Genomic DNA, 24,204 nt, shown 5'->3' on the forward strand with positions numbered 1-24,204 from the left:
TATATATATATATATATATATATATCTTATAAAACATAATGTCGACACTAAAAAAAATGGCGAAACGAGTTTGAAATTAAATCCGCGACACTATAAACCCTAAAAAAGGAAAATAATTGTTAAACATCAATTATCAAGGCTAATCAAAATTATATGTGCTTAATATATATGGAAAGGAGCAAAGAAAAGGGGATTAACCCCCAAACAATTAGCGAGGAAAAATCGCAAAAATCATGATTTAAAATTTCGAGAATCAATCCAAACCCTAATGATCGCATCCGGGCACTATAAATAAACCTCGTACGGTTCATCTTTCATCATACAATACACAAACACACTATAGAATATATATATATATATAATATATCATATCATATACCATATAATATCGTTTTCATTTTCGTTTTCAAGATGGCAAGAGGGATTCAGGTTATGATCACGGTCGTCTTTTTCTTGGGATTGATCTTCGTCTCGTCGGCTCAATCCCAAGACCAAGAAGCCGAGAACCCTCAAGCTTTCCACCCCAAGGAATGCCTGGGCGCGATCAAGAGTGTGAAGGGATGCGCGGAAGGGATCAAGGGAATATTCCACGGCCATTTCGGCGGGCTGAAGGCATCTTGCTGCCGTACGCTCAACGGTCTTTCCGACAACTGTTGGCCTTCCGTGTTCCCCGGGAAGCTGTGGCTGCGCGTCACCATTAAGCTGTTCTGTCTGTTTAAGAACATGAACTTGGCACTTCCCGAGTTGCAGGAGGATTTGTAGTCAATTTTTTTTTTTAATTTTGTTTTTTCGGGGGATAATAAGATGTGTTTCATCACATCATAAAATCATCCTTTATGTAATCCCTCTTTCCACAAATAAGTGAATCGACAGACGTTTTTCTTACGGTTTCTAATCCTTTTGCATTGATTTTCGTTTTCATTATATATACATAATTATTGGTGCAATTTGAATAAATATAAAATGTTTATATAAATATTAAAATGATTATGTTTATTATATAGTGTTACACATGAGTGGCAAATATTTTATCAATGTGTATTAATATAACTGAAGTTTTCCAAGTTCAGAAATACATGTATATATTAGGCTGCATCATTACTTTTTGCAAGTATATTATTTTATAGGACCTATTTGAAATTTATTATATATATATATATATAGCACGTAATGTAATACATTTTTAATTATTTTTAAAATATATTAGGGTTTGGTTTAATGATTAATGGTTGTTAACATTTTAGGTATTTTTTAAGTACGATAATAAGATTTAATATTTATGGTTTAATGAATGGTCTATTTAATTTGAATATTTTTTTTTACAACTGCATAGTCTATATCACCATTTTTTATTGTAATTCTTAAATTTTAAAGGATAATTTATTTAAATATAAGTATTAATTACTGGGTTTGACCACTCTTAAAAATGGTATTTTTAAATTATTATATTAATATAATAACATGTAATATGATAATAATGTTTTTACCACAAAACTGTTGATTTAGAATTGAATTTGATTAATTAAAAGAGGCAAAAAAAAATCTCAGTAAGATTTGTCCCTCTTACGTGTTTATAGCATAGATTTTGATATTAATAATATAATCTCTTAATAATTACTAAGATCACTTTCCATGTAAAATGAGTAGAAATAATAAGTTTTTCTATATTCTATACCATAAAAGCTATAGTCTCATTTATATAATTATAATGTAATAGATTTTTGTTAATAAAATAGGCCCCATTTTTGTGTCGTGTAATAAATAATTAACAATTCTTATAGATTATTTTTGCATAAAAAAAATTTTTATACGCCATCGACCATATGGAAAACATTCAAAACATGTCCATATACCCATTATATTATATTCATCGAAAATTTTAATATTCAAAATATTTAATAGCAGAAAAGTAGTTCATTCAATATATTTTTATCACATGTAAAACATTCAAAATATGTCCACATATATCAGAAATTTAATATTCAAAAGCATGTATAATCTCAGAAAATTAAGTTCCTTTAATTAATATATTTTTATGTTCATTGATATAATCTCTATGCATGTTATTTAAACCGTTGATGAAATCCAATAGCTAAATTTTTAGATAAAAGATCAATATGTTTTCTTAATGATATAATTTATGTTTGTGATCTAAGCTTATTCCCAAAGTAAAATGATTAATTAGGGTTTACCTCTACCCCTTTTCTATAAATACTGAAGTTTAATATCACAATTGCAATAAATATATAAAAAAGATATTATAAATATATCTCTCAGGGTTAATACAAAACATGGGATCCAAGATTGTGTTTCTTGTTGCCCTCTTCGTGTTCCTCTCTCGTGAGTAACCTAATATTATTCATGTATATTATAACTTATTTTCTCTCTATCTATAGGGTGCAAAAACGAATTTGAACCGTAAACCGGTTTGCGGGTCAATTCGTTTTTATAGTTCTGAATTTGAAAAAAAACACGAGTCCGAAAAAAATGAGTCAGCCAAACGAGAATTTCTTTATAAAAAAATTATTATTATTATTTTTATATATTTTATTAGTTTTGAAAATTTGTTATTATTTTTTAAAATATTTTTATTATTTTAAATACTTTTTATTTTTTATTCGGATTCACGAATTGAACCGATTTGGGATGAACCCAATGGCAGACCTAAAGGGAGACATGCCTCCAATCAACCAATAAAATTTTTTATTTTTCATGTGAATTTTGTAAAATTTAAATAAAATCATAAAATACCTCCATAAAATTAAGCTTACGCATAATAAAAATATATTTTTTCTAATTATATATTTTTCTAGATCCACCAAACAAGGAGACAACAAATTTTTTAATCATAAAAAATGGGTTACAATTGAGTCGGATCGGGTCGAACCAACTTGTTTTGCATCTCTATATCTATATATATATATGGTTTTGATATATTCATGATATGTATGTATCTATATATATATATGATATATATACATTTTGTATGTTTTACTTGACAACAGTTACAGATAAGAGCGACCAAAGCCAGCTTCAAGAAGACTGCCCGATACAATGCCCTCCGGGCTGTTTTGGCGCCATCGTGGACGGAAAATGCAGATGCCAATGTCCGCCGGAGCACACGGGATGTGATTCCGGCTGTTATCCAGATAACGGCGTTTGCGTGTGTAACGGCGACGGAGAGGACATTCGTCTCAACCAAGACTGCGACACGGGATGCGAGCCTGGATGTGTCGGATACATAGAGAACGGGGTGTGTGTATGTAACTGTCGTGTCTAGAAATTAAAAAAAATGGTGGGTTTTTTTTTTGTTGCTTGTAATAGAAAATATAAATTTACAATATTTATAAAATAAAATGACACCTTAATTATCAGTGTTTTGGTTATAACTCTCGGCCCATGCATGCATATTCAACCATTTTTTTTTAATGATCGTATAGATGATTACAATACCAATTAATTAGGGTTTGAGGTCTCGTTGAATCCTATAAAACATTACGACTTGTTGTTTTATATACATATAAAATTATACTTTGTGTTTTTTTTTTATGATATATTCAATTCAATTTTATTAAAAAATCTTGCATCTTCTATTTTTTTTTCGTTAGATTTTTTTTTACTATTTCCATATTCAAATTCGGTTTAAAATTCATTAACTTAACTTAATTTAAAAAAATAAATTCAATCAATTTTTAAATCCACTTTATTTTCGTTAGATTGTTTTTTACTATTTTTTATATTCAAATTCAAATTAAGTTGAATTAACTTAATTTGACTTCAAAAAATAAATTCAATCAATTTCAAAATTGAATTAACTCAATATAAGGATAATTCGTTTAAAAACCTGTATTATATATATATATATATAAATATGTTTATATATGTGTATATATCATTTCATTATATATATATGTATATGTATAATTTTCAAATTTTATTTTTATAAATATTATTTTTTATTAATTAACATTATTAAATATTGAGAGTTAGATGATGTGGTAAGTGACTATGACATCATTAAATAATAATTTTTTTATTTAGGATTTTATTTATCAATTTTAAAAAATATAGAATTTAATTGCCAATTTTTAAAAGTATAATGTTTTTTTTGGGATAAAAAGTATAGAGTTTAAATTACGAAAAATAAAAACTATGAATTTTATATAGAATTATCCCTTTAATATATTATTTCAATTTTGTACGACAAACAAATGAATCAAAATTCCAAAATCCATATAGAATTCTAAACCCTAAATTCTAAATTCGAAATCCAAAATTGAAAAACATATTTCGCAGTATATGTATCCGCAATTAACCTTACCTTAAAAAAATTAAAAAATTAAAAAATAAATATATCTATACAGATATACAAGACACGTCATTCGAGCCATAGCTAATGGCTTCCAGGCTTGGTTCAGACATGTTCGTCATCCATCTCCGAGGAACGTCGTCCGATTTCCCCCGTAGATTATACGCGTAATTCCGCCACCCGAAACCCTCGTCGTCGTCGCCGTTCTCCCCGCAAAATCCCGTGATTCCCGACCTTATCGCCCTGTGCGTCCTCCCGAGGGTTACGAGGCTCGAAAACGTCGAGAAACTGTTCCCGAAAAACACGTCGGCTCTCGAGCACACCTCGTAGTCTATTGCGGATTGGATCAGATACGGATACTTCTTGTACATCTTCTCAACCCCGAGGGTTTTCTTCTCGTACGGGAGTAACCCGTCTCTCCATCCCGTTAGAATCGAGGAATCTTCGAGGAGACTGTCTGCTACCGCGAGGTAAACCACGACGGGAATCTTCGAGCCCACGACATTCCCGACCCGTTCCATGATCTGTTCTTTACTGCTGCAGATTTCGGAAACGTTCTTCCGCTGTTCTAACTTCTTACAATGTATCATCCAATCTATCTCTATCCTCATGTGAACCGCTACGTAAGGAATCGTCGGTGGGTTACCTGAAAACTTCGGGACGAGCCCGGGTTTGAGTTTAGCCATTGCTTCTTCCCCTGCTCGTCGAACCTTCATCACAACTTTATCGGCTTCTCTCCCGATCTCGTCCACCACTTCCATACATTCGAACACCTTAGCGTAATCCTTAACGGGCCAGTGATCGTGCCACAAGAACGGATTCTTCCCCACGATCCGAATCACTTCGAAATCATCGATCGGTTTCTCGCTCGCTTCCCTCAGTTGTTCCAAATCTCGTCCCACCGTCCATCTCCTCCCGCTACCTTTCATCAAATCAAACACATCGCTCCCGTTTCTCGGATCCGAGAACCGAGCAATCTGAACAAACCCGCTGCAGAGCGAGTTAAACCGGTCGAACCGAAACACCTTATCGAACGATATCGGATTCAGCTTATCGAGTTCCTTGTAGAACAAGGAAGCGCTCAAGCTCGGCATGAGAAGTGACCTATTCAGCATTCTGGCAGTTAAACAAGCCCTAGCAAACGCAATCTTCTGATTGTTCAAACCCCACACGATCTGAGGAACCTCGAGAAACTTATTCCGACGGATTCCGACGTCGGAATCCGACATGTAACGGGTTCGGATCGAAGATCCGCCGTCGTTCCAGGAGCGATTCAATCCATTCCCGGAAGAACAGTAAAGCAGCAGAGCTCTGTAGAACAGAGCAATCGACACTAGAAGAAGGCATTTGCAAGCTACGGGCCTGGAAACGTATCTGAATAACCTCAGATTCTTCCGACTCGACGGAGAATCCATCTGAGAACGACAGATTATCACTGCTCCGAATCCACCATCTTCAAATGATAATCGAATTCTCAACTGGAATCACGCTGTAATTTCGGATAATCCGAATCTGAAAAACCTGCACGAACCGAAGAAGAACAAGGTTTGAGGCCAATATTCAGAGCTTCCAAATTCAGAGAGATTGAATCGGTCCCCAAAAACTTTCGCATGCATGTCGGGATGAAGTATGAACCCTAAACGAGAAGAAAACCCAGATGCAAAAAATTCAAAAAACCCAGATGCGAAAATTCAAACTTTGGAAATGGGTATTGAATGCGAAATCCAAACACGAAATGGGCATCCGACGAAAACCGGAAAATCGCACGCAAAAAGTCCAAAGGAAAATCCAAAAAACTCGAACCAAGAACAGAGGGAGAGAGAGAGAGAGAGAGAGAAATTGCAGAGGGGATCCGTACCTTTTTGTAATTCTGTTTAATCCAAATCTGGCGTTATCCGATCGTTACGAAACAGACATCGAACGATACGAAACCCATAAACGCAGTAGCAGATAAAAACGATGAGCGGGCGATCAAATCGACAATCACGCTCGATGGAGAAAAAAAATTGCAGGAAACTTTACGAAAAAGCAAAGGGGACAAAAAAGAGAGAGGAAACAATCACGAAAAGAGCACCAACCCCATCGCAGTCATGACAACTCAGAGCCCAGAGGAATATGCTATTGACAGATGGAGAGAAATACAAAATTGTTTGAAATAATTCAGAAAAAAAAATATTGATAGAAGCTTCAAGAACAGAATCCCAGAAATCAAGAGGGGAAAGGGAAGAAAGACGGGAACTTTAGGGTTATTTTGACTACAAATCCAGTTGTCTCATATGGGATTCTATTTTTTTAATGCAATATATATATATATATATGTATGTATGTATTGTATATGTGTGTGCAATTAGATAGAATTTAGAAATGATGAGTAACATGGGAAACAAATTTTCAAACTTTTATTCTCGGGCCCAAGAAAGGAATGCAATTTCATGCAATATTTTAAAGCAAGGGGAAGGTGCAAACATAGTATTTATATATATATATATGTATACATGTATTGGATTTGCAACAAAGTGGACCCAACGAGGAAACTGAAGGGCGGATTTCAATGAGACAAATATAATATATATATATATGCTATATTTATACATCTCACGTCTATATCCACATATATATATATATATAGAAGAAGATATATGGAAGCAGATTGTAATCATATGGAGTAGGTGGACACAGGTCGAATAATCAGAAAAATCGAGAGATTTAGATTTGGATCTGGAAGACTCGGATATTTAACTATAAAATTTATATACGAGCTTTGATATTTACGAATATCCGAGGTACGGATATCCGGAATAATGGTCGGGTATTCGCGGTATCTTAATCTGGATTTATTTATAAAAAAATAATATTCATATATAAAATTTTCAAAAAATAAAGATAGATTTATAAAAATTGATAAATTATGATAAAATATATAAGACAAAAGAGATAATAAGAGATAAATAATAATAAATTTAATTTTTTTGAATTAATATTAAAAAATATGATATTATTTCATCTAAAATAATTATATTTTATAAAAATGTTATATAAATATAAGATATAATTATTTATAATCATAATAATTGGGTATCCGGTTTTAAAAATTCTATTATTCGGATTTAGATTCGGATTTACAGATATTGAAAAATCGGGATTTGGGTTTGGATTTAAAAATTACGAGTACTCTAAGATCGGATATCCGTGAGATGGATATCCGACAGATACCTGATTTTTGGGTATTTGTGCCCACCCCTAATATGGGGCCTAAGATGGAGAATGGAGACTTGGCATTGCATGAACTGAAGTTCTATTTTTCTATTCTACCTAGGTGTTGGTTTTATTTCATATTTTGTTTTTTGGTAAAATGGCTTTATTTAATATTGTTTTTTTTATATTAGGTGTGATTCTAAAAATCTCGTCTTCTTATATTCTTTATATGCATTTTGGATTTTATATTAATTATGTATTTATGATGGTAGTTTTATGATTTGTCTTGTATATATCAATAGGAATCTTCTTGTATTTACTTCAAAACTTATTTTAAAATGGTATAAACAAAATCATTGTGACATATAAATTTACAACTCAACACACATGCAATGTATTATTTTGTTCCACTATGCTTCTTATTTTCATAAATGAATGACAAACAAAAGTCAACGAGCGAATGAATGAATATATATCATCGAACTACCAGTCCACAATTTTTTTAAATGTTTTTGCACATTTAATTTGAACTAATTTCATATGGTAGGAAAATAAATTTAGTTAATTTGGCGATTATAAAATTTTACAAAAAATATAATTTCCGAAGAACTTTTTTTTTTACCAAAAATGAATTGGCGACGGTTTTTTTAACGATTATCTAAGTTATTATATTTAAAGTAATTATCATATGCTATCAATAAGTTATTATAATATATCTTAAGAAATAATAGCCATAGATTTACAAAATAAAAAAAGCCATAGAAATAATTTCTAGATATACATTTATTTATGATGATATTGTATTTTTTAATAAATTGTATCTAAGATAATAATTTTTTTTTATATGCATAGCATATGCATACAAGGCTATTACTCTTTTCGGACTGAGCCGGGTCGGACTTCGGACCTCGGACCCAAATTGATACCCCTAATATTAATATGAAAGTGATATTTGTTAGGGTTGTTATATAATAGTAAGTGGATATTAAAAAAATGTACATAAATCCATGCAATTTCATAAATAAAAAAATCCTTGATTTCCTAGGATATGTAATTACTAATTAGCAATTAGCACAGTAGAAAACCTGTGATTAAAACATGACATGAAGACAAGGTTAAAATCTTTTTTTTAATTAGAACATATAATATAATAAAATATACCAATTAGACCAAGGTAAACTTAATATTATCATAAGTCTCCAATTTAATTGAAAAAAAGGACAAATTTCTCCTATACGAAATTCTGAGTTTCTCTATCCGATCAGTTTCGATTGGTTTATCTATTTTGCGTGGTTTGTCGACTATTGTACGGAGTCGAGATTTACTAGATGTTGTCCGGACTGTAGAGCCGGATGATGTCCGATCCAAAGGGTTGTACGATGATGGGTTACCAAAAAAAACGATATTATTTTTTGGTAGTGGATTTATAAATAATTATTTTTAGATCTTGAACCTAATTAATGGAAACTAAAACGAAAAAGAAAAAGAAAAACATCAAGCCCATTACAAATGGGATACATAACATCAAGCCCATTACAAATGGGCCACTTATGTATCATAGGCCTAATAATAATGATACCTTGTCCAATTCCAACCAAATAACGACAAAATTTACACGCAGGAAAAAATATGCCACTGAAATCGTAAAAGTATAGGAGATTGAATATTATTATTTTAAAATTTAATAATAATAATTAAATAACCACAAAATTTACAAGCAAAAAAATATGCCACTGAAATCGTAAAAAGTATGAGATTGAATATCATGATGTTTAAATTTAGTAATAATTAATCGAAGAATATAAAATAGTAAAAAGATTGAAAAATCAGAAAACAAAAAATATTTTTTGTTAATGAGAGAAAGACAAATCTGAAATTAGATATAAATAATATATGATTTTATATAAATATCTGATCTTTTATAAAAATCTCACATAAATAATATATATTATATAATTTTCATATAAATACTTAAATTTTTTAAAAATCTAATAAAAATATTTAGATTTTAAAAAAAATTTCAATATAAATTTAAAAATTAGATATTTTTTAAATAAAAATAATAACGATTTGAATTTATTTAATTTTTTTTTTCAGAAATTTGGATATTTATATAGACTTTTAAAAAATATTAGATATTTATATAAAAATTTTATAGTTCAAATATTTATTTGAAATTTTTATAAAATTTTAAGTATTTATATATGATTTACTATTATAATATATATATATATATATTCTCTATCCTAATAAATTTTATATTTAATAAATTTTACATTTCTTTAGTCAAATTCTGTAATGAAGATTTTATTATTATAATGATTTCAACCGACTCCATGTAATTGTTTTTTGTTTTTCGGTTATTAAGAAATAAATTATAGGTGTCAAAATTTGATAATCTCCCAAATTGTTTTTATTATTTTTTAAAAATAAATTTATCGGTCCTTAGTGGCTTTTTTGTGTAACTACACGCCAGATTTATACAAACGATGCGGCGGGTTCGAAACCAGCAAAATTAGGGTTTTTTCCAAAAACGTCTCCGCCGCCATGAAAAGGCGGCGCAGGATAAAGATCCCGATGCCGCCGAAGAATCGCCACCGTCCGCGGCGGAGTTCTCGTTCGCGCTCACCAGAGTTGCCGTCTCGCAGATTTGCCGGTCAGTCGGATTTAGAGCCGCCGAATTCTCCGCCTTAGAGGCACTAACCCTAATCGCCACCAAGTACATGCAACGCCTCGCCGGAGCAGGCGCGTCGCTCTCAAACGCCGCCAATCGTACCGAATCCAACCTTTTCGACGTCGTCGACGGCCTCCGAGACCTCTCCTCCTCCTGTAACCTATTTTCCGGCGGCTCCGCCACCGACGCCAATTGCTTGATCCGGTCCAACAACCTCCGAGAGCTCTCCGATTTTGTTGTCTCCACGCCGGAAATCCCTTTCGCGAAGCCTGTCCCGCGGCTGAGACCCAGCGGAGTCACTTCGCGTGCCCCTCACGCGCCGCCGAAAGCGAGTCATGTTCCGGTTTGGTTGCCGTCGTTCCCCGACGCAAGCCTTTACCGGGAAAGCTCCTGTGTGAAACAGAGGTCTGATCGTCTCTGGGAGGAATCCGATTCCGTGAGAGAGAGCTTCTCCTCCGGTTGTGAAATTCCGCCGGCGATTTCGACATCCAGCGGTTGTGGCGGAAGATGCGGCGGCGAGTTGTCGGGGAGGAGGGATAAAGTGAGGTTTAAGTTGGGAAAAAAAATCCGCTACAACAGAACCGGATCCGAACCGGCCGGTTTATAATTTCCCGGTTAAGTAAAAAGATATTATAATACTGCGGTTCGAACCCGGGTCAAATATCGCAACATCAGTTCCAGCGACCAGAGGAGCTAGATCAAATACTGCTCCTATTTTGTCCGTCGCATTTTTTGTTTTATTTTTAATTATAATATAATTTTTTTTTTGGTACAAATTCTCATAGTCTTATTTATAATATATTAAGTATATGTAATATGCAGTAATTACATTGTATGTTAACACGGTTAAATGCTATTAACTTTGAAAGCACTAAATAGAATAATCATGCGTCGTGTTTGTTGGGCTACTCGCCCTTTTTTCGAGGGTGATTTTACAATTGAAATTACTAATTAAAAAGATTGGAATTTAAATATTTAATCCACGTCAGTTAATATTTCAAGCAATAACAAGCATACACGTGTCATCCCATTAGGCCATTTGAATGCGACGGCGCAATTGCTTCAGAGTTCACTTTTTTTTTTTTTTTTTTTTGGTAACCGGGTTTCCTGGGCCGAGGCCCAGACTAATCCCGGGACCGGGAGCCAGCCATGTGATTTGAATTGCTTCAGAGTTCACTTGGATTCCACTTCCACGCTTTCCTACATTCTCGATATTTACGAAAGTGTCACTGCCTCGACCTCGGCGAACTGCGATCGATCGCCGGTTTCTCCTCTCTCTCCGGTGGGTCTCGTCGCCGGTAATCTTCTGAATCGATCGAAGTATTCTACAGAATCATGCCGGTTGCTTCTCTCAGTGAGGTTGCCACCTTCCTGGCTGCTTCTGTCGGAGATTTCGCAGTTCGTGTTCCGTACATTTATCGGGCTGGTCTGTTTCCGAAAATATCGGCGGCAGAGCTACATAGCTCATCGCGTAAGCAATGGATCGCCGAAGACCCATGTTTTGGGATCCGCCACATGTTTGCTATCCGTCAATTGTTTCTTTGTTGATTGTTCATAGTTTGGTGATGTGATTTTACCGTTGGTTGATAGATGTATCATAGGGTAATGTCGTGGAAAATGGTTACATTCAAAATCATCGAGGAATGATAAATAACTTTTGGTGGAAACTGACAAGCTGGGGTTTTAGTTGATGTACATGTTCAAAGCCTTCTGAACGAATTGTCCAAAGGAATAATGGCAAGAACAAGAAAGTAGTTCCTGTTCTTGTCTTTACCAATTCAGCTACTACTCAGAGACCATGTTTGAGACATGAATCCAAGAACTTTCCCTTCTGATGTGTGTCTATTAGGTTTTGAGATACGTAGGAGCGGTGGATGCAAGAAAGATCACCCGTTTGCCCGGCTTTCGGGTGCAGATAACGTCATAGCTTCCACAACCGCTCGGTATTGTCCGTGGCCCAGGAGCAGGTGCTCAAGTCACTGCCGGTGGAATATTCAGTGACATTCTACAACTTTGCTTCTTACCTCGGAGCCCCATCTTAAAGGAGCTTCCCCTATGGCATCTGATAAACCTTGTCTTTTTCCCCTGCAAACTAGATTCTGTACATTAAGTTGCTCTGGATTGAGAAGATGGAGATATTTCATTCCTTGTCATAGATGAAATTCAACCCATATCATTCAATCTCTAAACCTCAACTCAAGGTACAAAATTCAGACATCAATTACAGCTAGAGAGACCTCTTGATTAAGTTCTGATCTGAACTTAAGACATCATCCCTCACAAGATTCACTTCAGAGCTTAACCACAACTTCTTTCTTTAACTTAAAACTCAAGGCTTCACTTCTTAACTGGTTTTGAACTTGAAGCAGACTTATGACCTCGACCAAGTCAAGATTCACACTCAATAAACCCTCTGCCCCATAGTCAGATGTTTAGTATCTTGGTACACAATATGCAAGCACTGGAAAATTTCGTTTCTTACAACACCACCATTGGCTGAAACATCACCATGAACCAAACCATCAACGCATCCCTCATGAATGGCCTTAAAGTTCGAGCCGCCACCCGACACAAACACAGCCAGCTTCTTCCTTTTGGTTCCACTCCCCGAACCCTTCTTCTCCTCTGAAATAACCGCAATGTCGTCACCGGCCGCCGATTTTATGGAGTTTATGGGTCGAATCAACCCGACCCGCATTGAAAACCGGTCTATATCGAATTCGAGACATCTGACAAAGGAGCAAGAACGGCGGAGAGGCGCGAACGGAGCAAGCGAGGCTTGGCGGGTCTGGCGCGGGAAAATCGCCAAGTTCGTGAATTGACCCGAAAACAGAACGCGAGATTCCATTCCAGAAGAAGAGTCTGCAGATTCCGACAGAGAAGAAACCGGCGGCGGCGGAGACTGGGAAATATTTGCCGGAAGAATTAAGTCATCATCCCTCACAAGGTTTCATTAATTTAATGAAAATAAATAACTTTTTATGAAAATAAATTCCAGCAAAGCTCAGATGAGCTGACGTGTCGTTTGAGAGGGAAACACCGTCTCGTTTCTTTTTACGCTTACTAAAACGCGTGCCGTTTGGTTTCATGAATGAGTTAGGCCCATTGTAGGCCCATAAATGGCCCATTTAGCACCGAGCTCAATATTGTCGCCAAATCATAAAATTAGAGAAAATAAAAATAAAATAAAAACCAGAGGACGGAGAAGTTGCGCCTTCATTTGGCTGCAAGGCCGAGGCGGCCTCTCCCTCGCCCCTCCATTTTCTCTCTCTATCGTTCTTTCTCTCTCCCCTCGATAGATAGAGGTCATCACCTGTGATCGTTTCCTAGCCAGGTACTGTCTTGTGATGATTCGTCGTTTGCTTCGGGATTTTGAACATCAATTTCGGCCTTCTTCTCTGTAATCTTGATGCCTGATTAGCCGAATTTTTGTGGATTTCGGATTCTTTTGTTGGAAACGGTAACTAGGGTTGTCTTTGATTTTTCCCTTTCTGTTGGAAACGTTCTAGGATTTTCGATCTCAGCCCTCCATATGATGCCTGGCTGTGACTAATTTTGTTTCATATTTGGATTAAGTCCCGGATTACTTTTAAGGGTTTGTGGGTGTTGTTCAAGGTTTTGCTTAAAAAGCGTTTGATTTGATTCTGATAGCTAGAATCTGAACATTTTGTCATGGGCTTCTTCTTTACAGATATCATTTTGTGAATTCGTTTGGGTTGTTCCTACTGTGACTGTGGAAACGGGCTCTGATTCTGCGTGCTTGGAATCACAGAGAATGAGCTCTCAAGTAAGGAGGGACCGGAGGGAAAGGCCTAGATTTGGTCCTCAGGGTTATCGGCAGACTTGGGTCCCTAGAGGGGCCTCTACTTCAGTGGTGGTAAATGAGCCATTGATTTCTTCTAATCTGGATCGGGATTCCGCAAGTATCGATGCCAATTCTGCACCTCTTCCTGTTAATCAGCCAAGGCGGCACACCGATGCAGGTCTTCTACTCAATAACCATGCCCGTGGGCGTGGGAATAGTGCATTAGGTCCTCCCCCTGCTAACCGCCAGAGAAGGAATAATGGTTCAGGACAAGGACATCCGCCTTATAATCGCCAGAGGGGTGTGTCAAGGGGACACTTTGCTCGACACACGAGACAGGAGATTGCTACTGAGAGAAGCGAGAACAAAGAGGCGGGGTTGAAAGATCCGGACTTGCCTCAACTTGTGCAAGAAATACAGGATAAGCTAATGAAGGGGGCTGTTGAGTGTATGATTTGTTATGATATGGTCAGGCGGTCTGCAAACATCTGGTCTTGTACCAGCTGTTACTCTATTTTCCATCTGAACTGTATCAAGAGATGGGTGCGAGCACCGACTTCTGTTGATTTGGCAGTGGAGAAAAACCATGGTTTTAATTGGAGGTGTCCTGGTTGCCAATCTGTACAGTTAACATCGTCAAAGGAGATATGCTATCGTTGCTTTTGCGGAAAGAGGAAAGATCCGCCATCTGATCCATACTTGACACCACATTCTTGTGGAGAACCATGCGGGAAGCCACTGGAGAAGGAATTTGCAGGGGCTGAGACAAGTGAAAAGGATCGTTGTCCTCATGTTTGCGTGTTGCAATGTCATCCAGGTCCATGCCCTCCTTGTAAGGCCTTTGCCCCACCTCGACATTGTCCTTGTGGGAAGAAGATGATTACAACGAGGTGCTCAGAGCGAAGTTCTGTTTCGACTTGCGGGCAGTGCTGCAATAAGCTTCTCGGTTGTGGGCGTCATCGATGTGAAAGGACATGCCATGTTGGTCCCTGTGATCCTTGCCAATTACTTGTCAATGCCAATTGTTTTTGCAAGAAAAAGTCCGATGTTGTCATATGTGGAGACATGAACATCAAAGGAGAGGTGAAGGTAGAATATGGCTTGTTCTCATGCAGTTCGACCTGTGGAAGATTGCTCGGATGTGGTAATCATAGCTGTCGTGAGGTTTGCCATCCTGGTCCCTGTGGGGACTGTGACTTGCTGCCCAACAGGATTAAGACATGCTACTGCGGGAAAACGACTCTGGAAGAGCAGAGACGGAGTTGCCTGGATCCGATTCCTTCCTGTTCCTACATTTGCAGGAAGGTTCTTCCTTGTGGGCTACACAGCTGCAATGAGGTGTGCCATGCCGGTGATTGCCCGCCTTGTTTGATCCAGGTCAACCAAAAATGTCGATGTGGATCCGCTTCTAGGATTGTGGAATGCTACAAAACAACTGCAGAGGCAGAGAACTTTGTCTGTGAAAAACCGTGTGGTCGTAAGAAGAACTGTGGGAGGCATAGGTGTAGCGACCGTTGCTGCCTTCTCTCCAATCCGAAGAATGATCCAACCCATTTGGATTGGGATCCACACTTTTGTCAAATCCCTTGTGGTAAGAAGCTAAGGTGTGGACAACATTCGTGTGAATCTCTATGTCACAGTGGCCACTGCCCTTCTTGCCTCGAGACGATTTTCACTGATTTGACATGTGCATGTGGAAAAACTTCGATTCCTCCTCCATTACCTTGCGGAACATCTCCCCCTAGCTGTCAGCTTCTGTGCTCGGTTCTTCAGCCTTGTGGCCATGCAGCTTCTCACGCCTGTCATTTTGGAGATTGCCCACCTTGCTCGGTGCCCGTAGAAAAGAAATGCATCGGCGGTCATGTGGTTCTCAGGAACATACCTTGTGGGTTGAAGGATATTAGATGTACCAAGCTCTGCGGGAAAACCAGACGATGTGGCATGCATGCTTGCGCCAGAACTTGTCATCCCGAACCTTGTGATGTTGGAGTTGAAACCGAAACATGTGTTCCCATCTCTTGTGGACAGACATGTGGTGCCCCTAGAAGAGACTGCAGGCTGCACACTTGTGCAGCGCTCTGTCATCCTTCTGATCCTTGCCCGGATTTGAGATGTGAATTTCCGGTCACAATTACTTGTTCCTGTGGGCGTATATCAGCTGCAATTCCTTGTGATGCTGGAGGAACTGTGGGTGGTTTCGGTGTTGATTCTCTCTATGAAGCCTCCGTCTTGAAAAATCTTCCGGTGCCACTTCAACCCGTCGAGTCAACTGGAAACCGAATCCCTCTTGGACAGAGAAAACTTACATGTGACGATGACTGTGCTAAGCTGGAGTGGAAACGGGTTCTGCAAGATGCATTCGATATCACTCCCCCAAATCTCGATGCTCTGCATTTTGGCGAGAATCACGCCATGAAGGAGATAATTTCGGACATGCGTGACCCGAAATGGGTACTGGCTGTGGAGGAGCGGTGCAAGTTCTTGGTGCTCGGAAAGAGCAGAGGAAGTGCAAATGCAAGTGCCCTGAAGCTCCACGTCTTCTGCCCGTTGCAGAAAGATAAACGAGATGCCATCAGGTTGATAGCCAGGAGGTGGAAACTTGCGGTGAGCAATGCCGGGTGGGAGCCAAGACGGTTCACAGTAGTTCACGTCACACCAAAGTCGAAACCACCGTCGAGAATCATCGGAGGGAAGGGCTCTGTCACTGTAAGTGCCCTCCACCCACCGGCCTTTGATCCAATGGTAGATATGGACCCGAGGCTCGTCGTTTCGTTTATGGATCTGCCGAGGGATGCGAGTATCAGCACCTTGGTCCTGAGATTCGGAGGTGAATGCGAGCTCGTTTGGCTTAACGACAAGAACGCGATAGCCGTTTTTCATGACCCGGCCCGAGCAGCCACCGCGATGAGAAGGCTGGATCACGGGTCTGTGTACCAAGGAGCCGTCATGGTGGTGGTTCAGAACGTCGGGCAAACATCGCAAGCCCGTAACCCGTGGGGTGGAAAACCCGATGGGGGAACGGCCATGGAAGGTCGGAGAGGGAATCCATGGAAGAAAGCTGTGATTCACGACGACGATTCATGGGGAGCCGACGACGATTCGCCCGTTGCATCTTCGACGGATATTCAGGTGAAGGCCGACGCTCGGACAGCTGTTTCAGTTAACCGTTGGAGCGTGTTAGGGTCGGAAAAGGCCATGTCCACCGCCTCTGTATCTGCTAATGAGACAAGCATGGTTGGAAATGATGCCGGAAACTTACAGGGGGTCGGCTCCGGGGAAGAAGAAGACGTGGTTGATGATTGGGAGAAGGGTTTGTGACCAAGTAAAAGAACATGTGGAATGTCTGTCTGATTTCTTCACCTCAAGTTCTTATAGCTTACGAAGAAGAAGAAGACATCAATGGAGATTTTCTTCACTTTCTGAAGACGGAATTCAGAGAATCAGATATATGAAAGAGTATGGATTCTTTTGAGCATATTTTACACATTTTTGTAATGAAACAGGGAGAGGTTGTCAGAAACATTTCTTCGGTTGAAGTGGAAAACGGCAGGTTGTTTAGAATCGGATTGTAGAAACGGCGTGCATTGGAGTTATGGGCCGTATTTGTTGCCCAAGAAAAGGCGGACGCCGTGCTGTTTTTGGACGGCCTGTAGGGGTGGGCGATCGGATCGGATCGGGTTATTCGGATTCGGTTATTTCGGGTTCGGGTTGTTCGGATTTAGAATATTTATATCCAATCGGATATATAATCTTAATCGATTCGGTTCGGATTTTTTCGGGTTTGGTTCGGATTTATCGAAACAAATATTCGATAAAAAAGTCTATGAATTATTTTATAGAAAAATAAGAAAAACAACACAAAATAAGAAAGACCATGACATTTTCCAGCCTACCAGCCTATCTCTAAAGGATTTCCACAACCCAATCTCCCCCTAGGATTTGGGATTCCACCAAACAATTGCGAAGCTGGAGGGTACTCAAGATTAACTTATACATAAAACTGAGGCAGATCAGTAAAAATTTGAAAGAACATTTCCCCAACTTGTCCCATTGTTGGCCGGAGGGGAGAAGCTCAAACCTCGTCGGACTAATTCTAGAGGTCGATAAAGGTAGTGTGAATGCCCTTTTCCAAATTTGAGATTCGAATTCGGACAATACAGACGCTTTACGCCTTTTTAATCCTTCTTAATAGTATATATATAATGAAAAGCCTATATTCATGTCTAGTTATTACAAATTAAATTGTTCTAACTTTTGCATCCCTTTAAGCTATAACATATCATTAGTATAAATGTCCATCTCTAGCTACTTTTTCAATTGTACTTGGCACCTATCTACAAGTTGTTATTTTAATCAAACTAAAGATTTATTTTACACATGATGAATATTTTCGGATTTTATTTTTATTTTTATTTCGATAATTTTGGTATATATTTTCGTCACTACGAGTGTTTGGTTTTCATTAAAAAAATGTTCATGGTTTTTCATTAGATTTTTTTTTTATATTGGATTCAGATTTTTTTGAGTTCAATTAATCTGATTATTTTTTTAAAAAAAGGTATATTTAATCGGTTTTCAAATTGTACTTAATTTTAAAAAAAAATTATATATATTATTCAGTTCACATAACAGTTTATTCTTTTTCATAAAGAAAAATTCCTTAAGAGTGGAAATTTGCATCTCCTATATAAAGCCCATTTGAAAGAAGAGGTCTGTAATATTACTGCCCCATCTCAAAAATAAAATTCAAAACAATAATATATTAAAAATAGATAGAGATGGAGAGAGAGAGAGAGAGAGAGAGAGAGAGAGAGAGAGAGAGAGAGAGAGAGAGAGAGAGAGAGAGAGAGTTTTTTTTTTTTTTTTTCAGAAGAGGTCTGTAATATTACTGCCCCATCTCAAAAATAAAATTCAAAACAATAATATATTAAAAATAGATAGAGATGGAGAGAGAGAGAGAGAGAGAGAGAGAGAGAGAGAGAGAGAGAGAGAGAGAGAGAGAGAGAGAGCAAGTTTTTTTTTTTCCTTTTCCGTGTTAATTTTTGGTGTTTTGAATCTTTTTTTTTAAAATTAAATCTATAGCGAATAATTTCAATTAAATTAAATTATTTTTAGTTTGATTTCGAATTCAATTTTATTTGTACAATTATTAAATTTTAGCGGTTGTATAGATTAATATATAGGTTTGATGCTTAAAAACCGACCAATGTAATTAAGTAACAAATTAAAATAAACCATATAATGATATTTAGTAATTCTTCATTGGAAAAAAAATGTGAACCTTTCACTTAATCATTGTCATGTTTTTTTGTCACCATACACAAATTACATGCTTTAGAGAGAGAAAAAAAAACTATATTATTGGGAGAAAATAAGATACTACGGTGAAACCATACCACGCGCACTTGTGGCGCGTGGAAAGCACAGCCACAAAATCGCCATACTACAACCCACGCGTTTTGGCCTTTTTCGCTCAGATCGGAGATTAAGGCGCGTGGAATATTCCCTTGCTGTTTTTGCTTCGTTACGTGATTTTTTTTTTACAAAATTAATAAGAAACTATGAATAAAAACACGAATTATAAACTAGGAATTACATTATATTAAGTTTAAAGCAAATAGACGAGGAATTATTGGTTTTATTTTCAATATAAAATTATATAAACCACCAAACTTTCTTTAATCGTATTTTTTCCTTAAAAAAAATACTTAAACAATCTTAAAATTAGTTTAAATTAATATGCGACAAATTTAACAAAAACTTGGAGCTTCTAAGGTTTTTTTTTTACAAACATATAAACATTCCATTTTTTAGCTACATAATAATATATCCTAAATTTCAATAAAATAACATTATAAAAGAAATTAAATTTGTTGGACTGAAATAAAATTAGGAGGTGGTCACTTTACTAAAATATTTTAAGATATTTCAATTTATATTCAACTACTTCGAGTATAAAGGATCGAACCCGATCTTCAAACCCAAATCGAATTTACAAATGATTTCAAATTATAAATTCGAATTCAAATTTAAATCGAATATTTAAAACTTGAGGATTATAAAGCCAAGAGGACTAAACTTCACTTGGGGAGGCGACTCTCGCTATTGGATTATCCCCAAAGAAGATGGGTATATGTCAATATTTTATTTTACTTTTTTTTTTTTGACAAACCGGATAACCGGTTCATTACTAAACCGATGAACCAAGACCGGTTTACCGTATACCAACGGTCAGGATTCTAATTCCGATAGAAATGGATGGTGCTTGGCTGTGTAGGAAGCCGGCTGAATTGAAGACGATTTGTTGGCTGGAGGTAACCGGTACGGTCGATGTAAAACCGGGCAAGAAATACCAAATCGGTTTCAAGGTTTCCTTCAAACCGGATGCGACGGGATGGGACCAAGCTCCGGTTTTTATGTCGGCGAAAATCGGGAAGAAAGGGAAGACGACGTGGAAGAGGATCAAATCAATTAACCAGATCTTTGGCAAGAGTGGTCTGGAAATGGTTGTACCGGACGAAACGGATGGCCGGTTCGAGATCTATGTTTCTCCCATGGAGTCAGATCAAGATTCCAAACTCCGGTTCGGTTTATATGAAGTCTGGACCGGACAAAGGAAAACCGGCTTGATGATCCATGAAGCCTCTGTTCAAGAAATGGCTTGGAAAGACGAATCAGTTCCATAAACCATACCGGTTATGCAATTGTTCACCGGTTTTCATGACCCGAAAACCGACACTATTTCTCGAGTTCCCGTTGTTTCTAATTCTATAAAGAGAAGAGTACCTTCTTGAATGATTTCCGAACGAGTTCAAAGATCGGTGTGATAGTTTTCGGGCTTGTACCACAACGAGAAATCGATCCCTTTGCTCTTCAATTTCTCGGTAGCGGGCGAGATTCTTTCCAGAAGCTGCAATCCGTCGGAAAAAAACCCGAAAAACGTCAAGCCAAGAACCGAAAACATTAAAAACAAAATTGGTTTTTTTTCACCCGAGAAGAGTTACAGTTCATGAACCTTGGAGTGAAGAGCGCCGTTCGACACCAAAACCGACCTATCGAAAACGCAAAACTCGCCTCCATCCATCCGAGTCACCGCTCCTCCAGCTTCCTCGACAATCTAGCATCGATTCGAGACAGATTTTATGTATATTAAGTGAATGCAGATCCGATGAAAGATGAAGGAATGAAGGAGGATTACGAGAACTCCGGCCGCCATGTCCCACGGCTTTAGACGATATTCCCAGTAAGATTCCGCGATCCCGAGGGCTACATGGCACATATCGACTGCCGCAGCCCCGAGTCTTCTTACGCCCTTTTAACGGAGGACAAGTAGTAACTCTGGTTAGCGAGGAAAAAAAAGGCGGGCGGATAGGAAAAAAGGAACGAGCCATTTCCCGAATCCGATATAGCCTTACCCGACTGACATCGGTGAATTCTTTAAACAATTCCATGTTCGTACTCCATGGATCATCGTGTTCATACCCGAATCCCGTTATAAGAAGAGCTCGTTCTATCTACAACCAAAGTTCAATAGACTCTTTCAAGAGTAAAAACAGTTCTTGATTCGCGGAAAAATTAGCCGCCGAGAGATATTAAAAGTCCGGTACACTAAATCTAACAGGCGGAAGACGTTTCTTTTCACTTACAGCGTCGTTTTTACTGACGTGAATCCTCTGCCCATTGCACAACGCTCCACCACCTGATCAAGAACTAGTTAAACAAATATTACGAAAAACCGAATTAGACGAAAACAAAGAAACAAGACAACATCTCGTTCGATTATACCAGCAGTGGCGGAAAATGTGCGTGTGTTCCAACACATTGGACCACCGACAAACTCCACCTGGAGACGGGGTAATTGTTCTTAGAGTCTCTCTCTCTCTCTCTCGGAGCATTACCAAAGGGAAAAAAACGTAGTAATAGTTATGTTTTTTTTTTTGCAAGAATTCTGAATTTACCACAGAAGCAGCAGCTGGGTTTCCGCGAAAGAGAACGCCTACGGAAACCGCAAAGCTAGGATAGCCATGAGCGAAATTCGTTGTTCCATCTATTTATGAAATAGAAAGGCAAGAAGGGTAAATATTATTCAACTTCACGAAACTGCATATCTATCGAAAACAAGAACCAGACATGAAGAAAAAAAAACATGAACTAAGCATCATCGAGGTTTTATTACAGAGACAGATTACCTAAAGGATCAATGCACCAGAGATAATCGGAAGATGAATCCCCGATGACGCCGCCTTCTTCCCCGAGAATCAGATGATCCCCGAAATTCTTTTTCACCACTTCCAAAATAGCAGCCTCGCTTGCTTTGTCAGTGCTACAAATCCAGACAGTTTGTAAGAGAAGAGAATAAGCTTATAACTTGGTGAAAACCCGATATACCCATAGTAGAATTTTTCATGAAAACGGTGAAATGTTCATCCAAATCGCAAACCCTAGACCTGGAAAAGTGATAGAATTAGGGCAAAGTCCCCTTACTCAGTTACCAAGTCGGTAAGGCCTTTGTATGTGATATTCCTAGGCTTGTTGACAGCATCCATCACCACCTGCAGAAGGAGATCTCTCATATAAACCGAAAGATTAAGAAATGTTAAATCGATTGTAATGAATCCTTAGCCTTTGATCATGAAGAAGGCTATGATAATACCAATTGGCCAAATCACATTCATATACTAATACTACCACCTCACATTTTTCAATCGATATCCATCCAGTAAACACACTAGATACAGGGATTTCACTCGAAGAGATCTTATATGCGTGATCGAAATTGACGGAAGTTTCTGGAATTCAAACCTCGGCGCCCGTTTTAGCGGCGGTTTCGACGACATGTAGGAGCTGCGACGGCGGAATTGGTCCGGTGGATTTGGCACCGACTCTCGGGTACTGCTTCGGACCGGAAACCTCTGAGAGAACAGCTCTTGAACAGAAGTGAGGTGAGATTCTCGAGAAACCACGTCGGAAATTTCTGCTCAATGCCGGAATCCGACATGGACTCGGATTCCGGTTGGTCAGAGGGAGAGGCGACATGGGGAACCGAGAGATTCTCGTGGAGAAAATCAAAGAACTTCCCATTTGATTACCACCGAACCAGCGGAGAATTCCACAGAAATTCTCTGATTTCTCGGGAAACAGAAAATATGACACGATGAGGACGCCAGCCGGTGGGCGTAGGAAAAATGAATTTTTATTTTATTTATTTATTGGTGACATTTTGCCTCAAACTAGCTCCATCCATCCATGGGCTCGTCTGTTATCCTAAATTTCGGAATTATCCGATTTTGAATTCAAGTATATGAATGTTTAAAATTCGACATTCGATACAAAACTTAATTTCGAATATTTGAAAAATCTGAATGTTTGGACATTTGGGTATTTCGCAAATATTTGTCAGACCAAGCCCCCAATTAATGATTATAAAAAAAACCATAAATCCCAATTAATGATTATAAAAAAAAATATTACCATGCTTTAGATTCATATATCAATTGTGAAATCTACATTTTTCATTTTGTTTTTCTTTTCCAAGAAAACCATAAAATCCCAATTAAAAACGTTTAGGACAAGCGGAATTTACCAAAAGATGAGAACAAGTCTCTGGCGAATTTTCTCCATCCCTTGTTTCCACTTCTCCAGGAATTCCTCTGCATCTCAAGAACAGTCAGAGACATTGTTAAAGAGAACCAATAGGTTTCACCACCTTCGGCTCGAGAATTCCCGGCCGAACGCTCTCGAAATTCACGCTAACGACAGCGTTCTGAGCTGCTGTATAGCTTCGATTCTGTCTCTTAACATCTATACCGGAGAAAAGCGTAGAATACTGGCAAAACATCATCAGCTGAAGCAGCTCAAAGTAGCTCCACAAGGCTTCTTGACCTGTTTATGTTGTGGGTGAGCTTCACATCCAATCCAAGGCTACAGTTCAACAATCCAAAGGTATAGCCGTACAGTTCATGCATCTAATATAGGCTGTGACCAAGTTACAGATTCTCACCATTGATATCGTATTTCTCACAGACCAGAACAGAACCCTCTTTTTCTTGTTACTGCTCGAAAAGGGAGACCAGGCAGGCATTGATAGCCATATATCTTCAATCCGGGCACATATATATATGGTGTAAGTTGCCAAGCCATTTGCAGCAGAACCATTTTCACCAAAGTACATACTGAAGCAAAACAAAATGGTAAGCATGGTTCCAGAGGTGAGTAGGGGGG

At 37.9% G+C, this 24,204-nt stretch overlaps 7 protein-coding genes across 10 annotated transcripts in view; 4 read left to right on the forward strand and 3 right to left on the reverse strand.

Annotated features, from left to right (window-relative positions):
• The first annotated feature begins 411 nt into the window (after positions 1 to 411).
• LOC104798617 lies at positions 412 to 762 on the forward strand. Its single transcript, XM_010520784.1, has one exon. It carries the CDS (start codon positions 412 to 414, stop codon positions 760 to 762), a length of 351 nt encoding a protein of 116 aa, XP_010519086.1.
• Positions 763 to 4,212: 3,450 nt separating this feature from the next.
• On the reverse strand, positions 4,213 to 6,697 carry LOC104798549. The gene is made up of 2 exons (XM_010520687.2): positions 6,168 to 6,697; positions 4,213 to 5,830 (listed from the first exon to the last, which is right to left on the reverse strand). Exon 2 carries the CDS (start codon positions 5,722 to 5,724, stop codon positions 4,357 to 4,359), a length of 1,368 nt encoding a protein of 455 aa, XP_010518989.1. The 5' UTR covers positions 5,725 to 5,830; positions 6,168 to 6,697; the 3' UTR covers positions 4,213 to 4,356.
• A 3,530-nt stretch (positions 6,698 to 10,227) lies between these two features.
• LOC109116018 (transcription initiation factor TFIID subunit 8) lies at positions 10,228 to 10,785 on the forward strand. The gene has a single exon (XM_019200697.1). The coding sequence runs from the start codon at positions 10,228 to 10,230 to the stop codon at positions 10,783 to 10,785; it is 558 nt and encodes a 185-aa protein (XP_019056242.1).
• Positions 10,786 to 13,953: 3,168 nt separating this feature from the next.
• LOC104798618 (NF-X1-type zinc finger protein NFXL1-like) lies at positions 13,954 to 17,555 on the forward strand. The gene has a single exon (XM_019200703.1). It carries the CDS (start codon positions 13,954 to 13,956, stop codon positions 17,299 to 17,301), a length of 3,348 nt encoding a protein of 1,115 aa, XP_019056248.1. The 3' UTR covers positions 17,302 to 17,555.
• Positions 17,556 to 19,822: 2,267 nt separating this feature from the next.
• LOC104798619 (protein PHLOEM PROTEIN 2-LIKE A9) lies at positions 19,823 to 20,691 on the forward strand. The gene has a single exon (XM_019200698.1). It carries the CDS (start codon positions 20,238 to 20,240, stop codon positions 20,667 to 20,669), a length of 432 nt encoding a protein of 143 aa, XP_019056243.1. The 5' UTR covers positions 19,823 to 20,237; the 3' UTR covers positions 20,670 to 20,691.
• On the reverse strand, positions 20,641 to 23,165 carry LOC104798550 (phosphatase IMPL1, chloroplastic). The gene is made up of 10 exons (XM_010520688.1): positions 22,786 to 23,165; positions 22,468 to 22,535; positions 22,173 to 22,306; positions 21,942 to 22,030; positions 21,769 to 21,826; positions 21,630 to 21,682; positions 21,399 to 21,497; positions 21,182 to 21,295; positions 20,999 to 21,100; positions 20,641 to 20,893 (listed from the first exon to the last, which is right to left on the reverse strand). The coding sequence occupies exons 1-10, from the start codon at positions 23,062 to 23,064 to the stop codon at positions 20,795 to 20,797; spliced, it is 1,095 nt and encodes a 364-aa protein (XP_010518990.1). The 5' UTR covers positions 23,065 to 23,165; the 3' UTR covers positions 20,641 to 20,794.
• A 614-nt stretch (positions 23,166 to 23,779) lies between these two features.
• Positions 23,780 to 24,204, reverse strand: part of LOC104798551 — a 1,650-nt gene continuing 1,225 nt past the window's right edge. For 2 of the 4 annotated variants that reach the window (XM_010520689.1, XM_019200699.1), the window contains exon 2: positions 23,780 to 24,155. The gene's annotated coding sequence lies outside the window, so the exon portion shown is untranslated. The remainder of the gene's footprint in view (positions 24,156 to 24,204) is intronic. The other 2 variants (XM_019200700.1, XM_019200701.1) reach the window with 2 other exon arrangements.

This window comes from Tarenaya hassleriana, unplaced genomic scaffold (genome assembly GCF_000463585.1).
Source record: "Tarenaya hassleriana unplaced genomic scaffold, ASM46358v1 Cleome54, whole genome shotgun sequence".
NCBI lineage: Eukaryota > Viridiplantae > Streptophyta > Magnoliopsida > Brassicales > Cleomaceae > Tarenaya > Tarenaya hassleriana.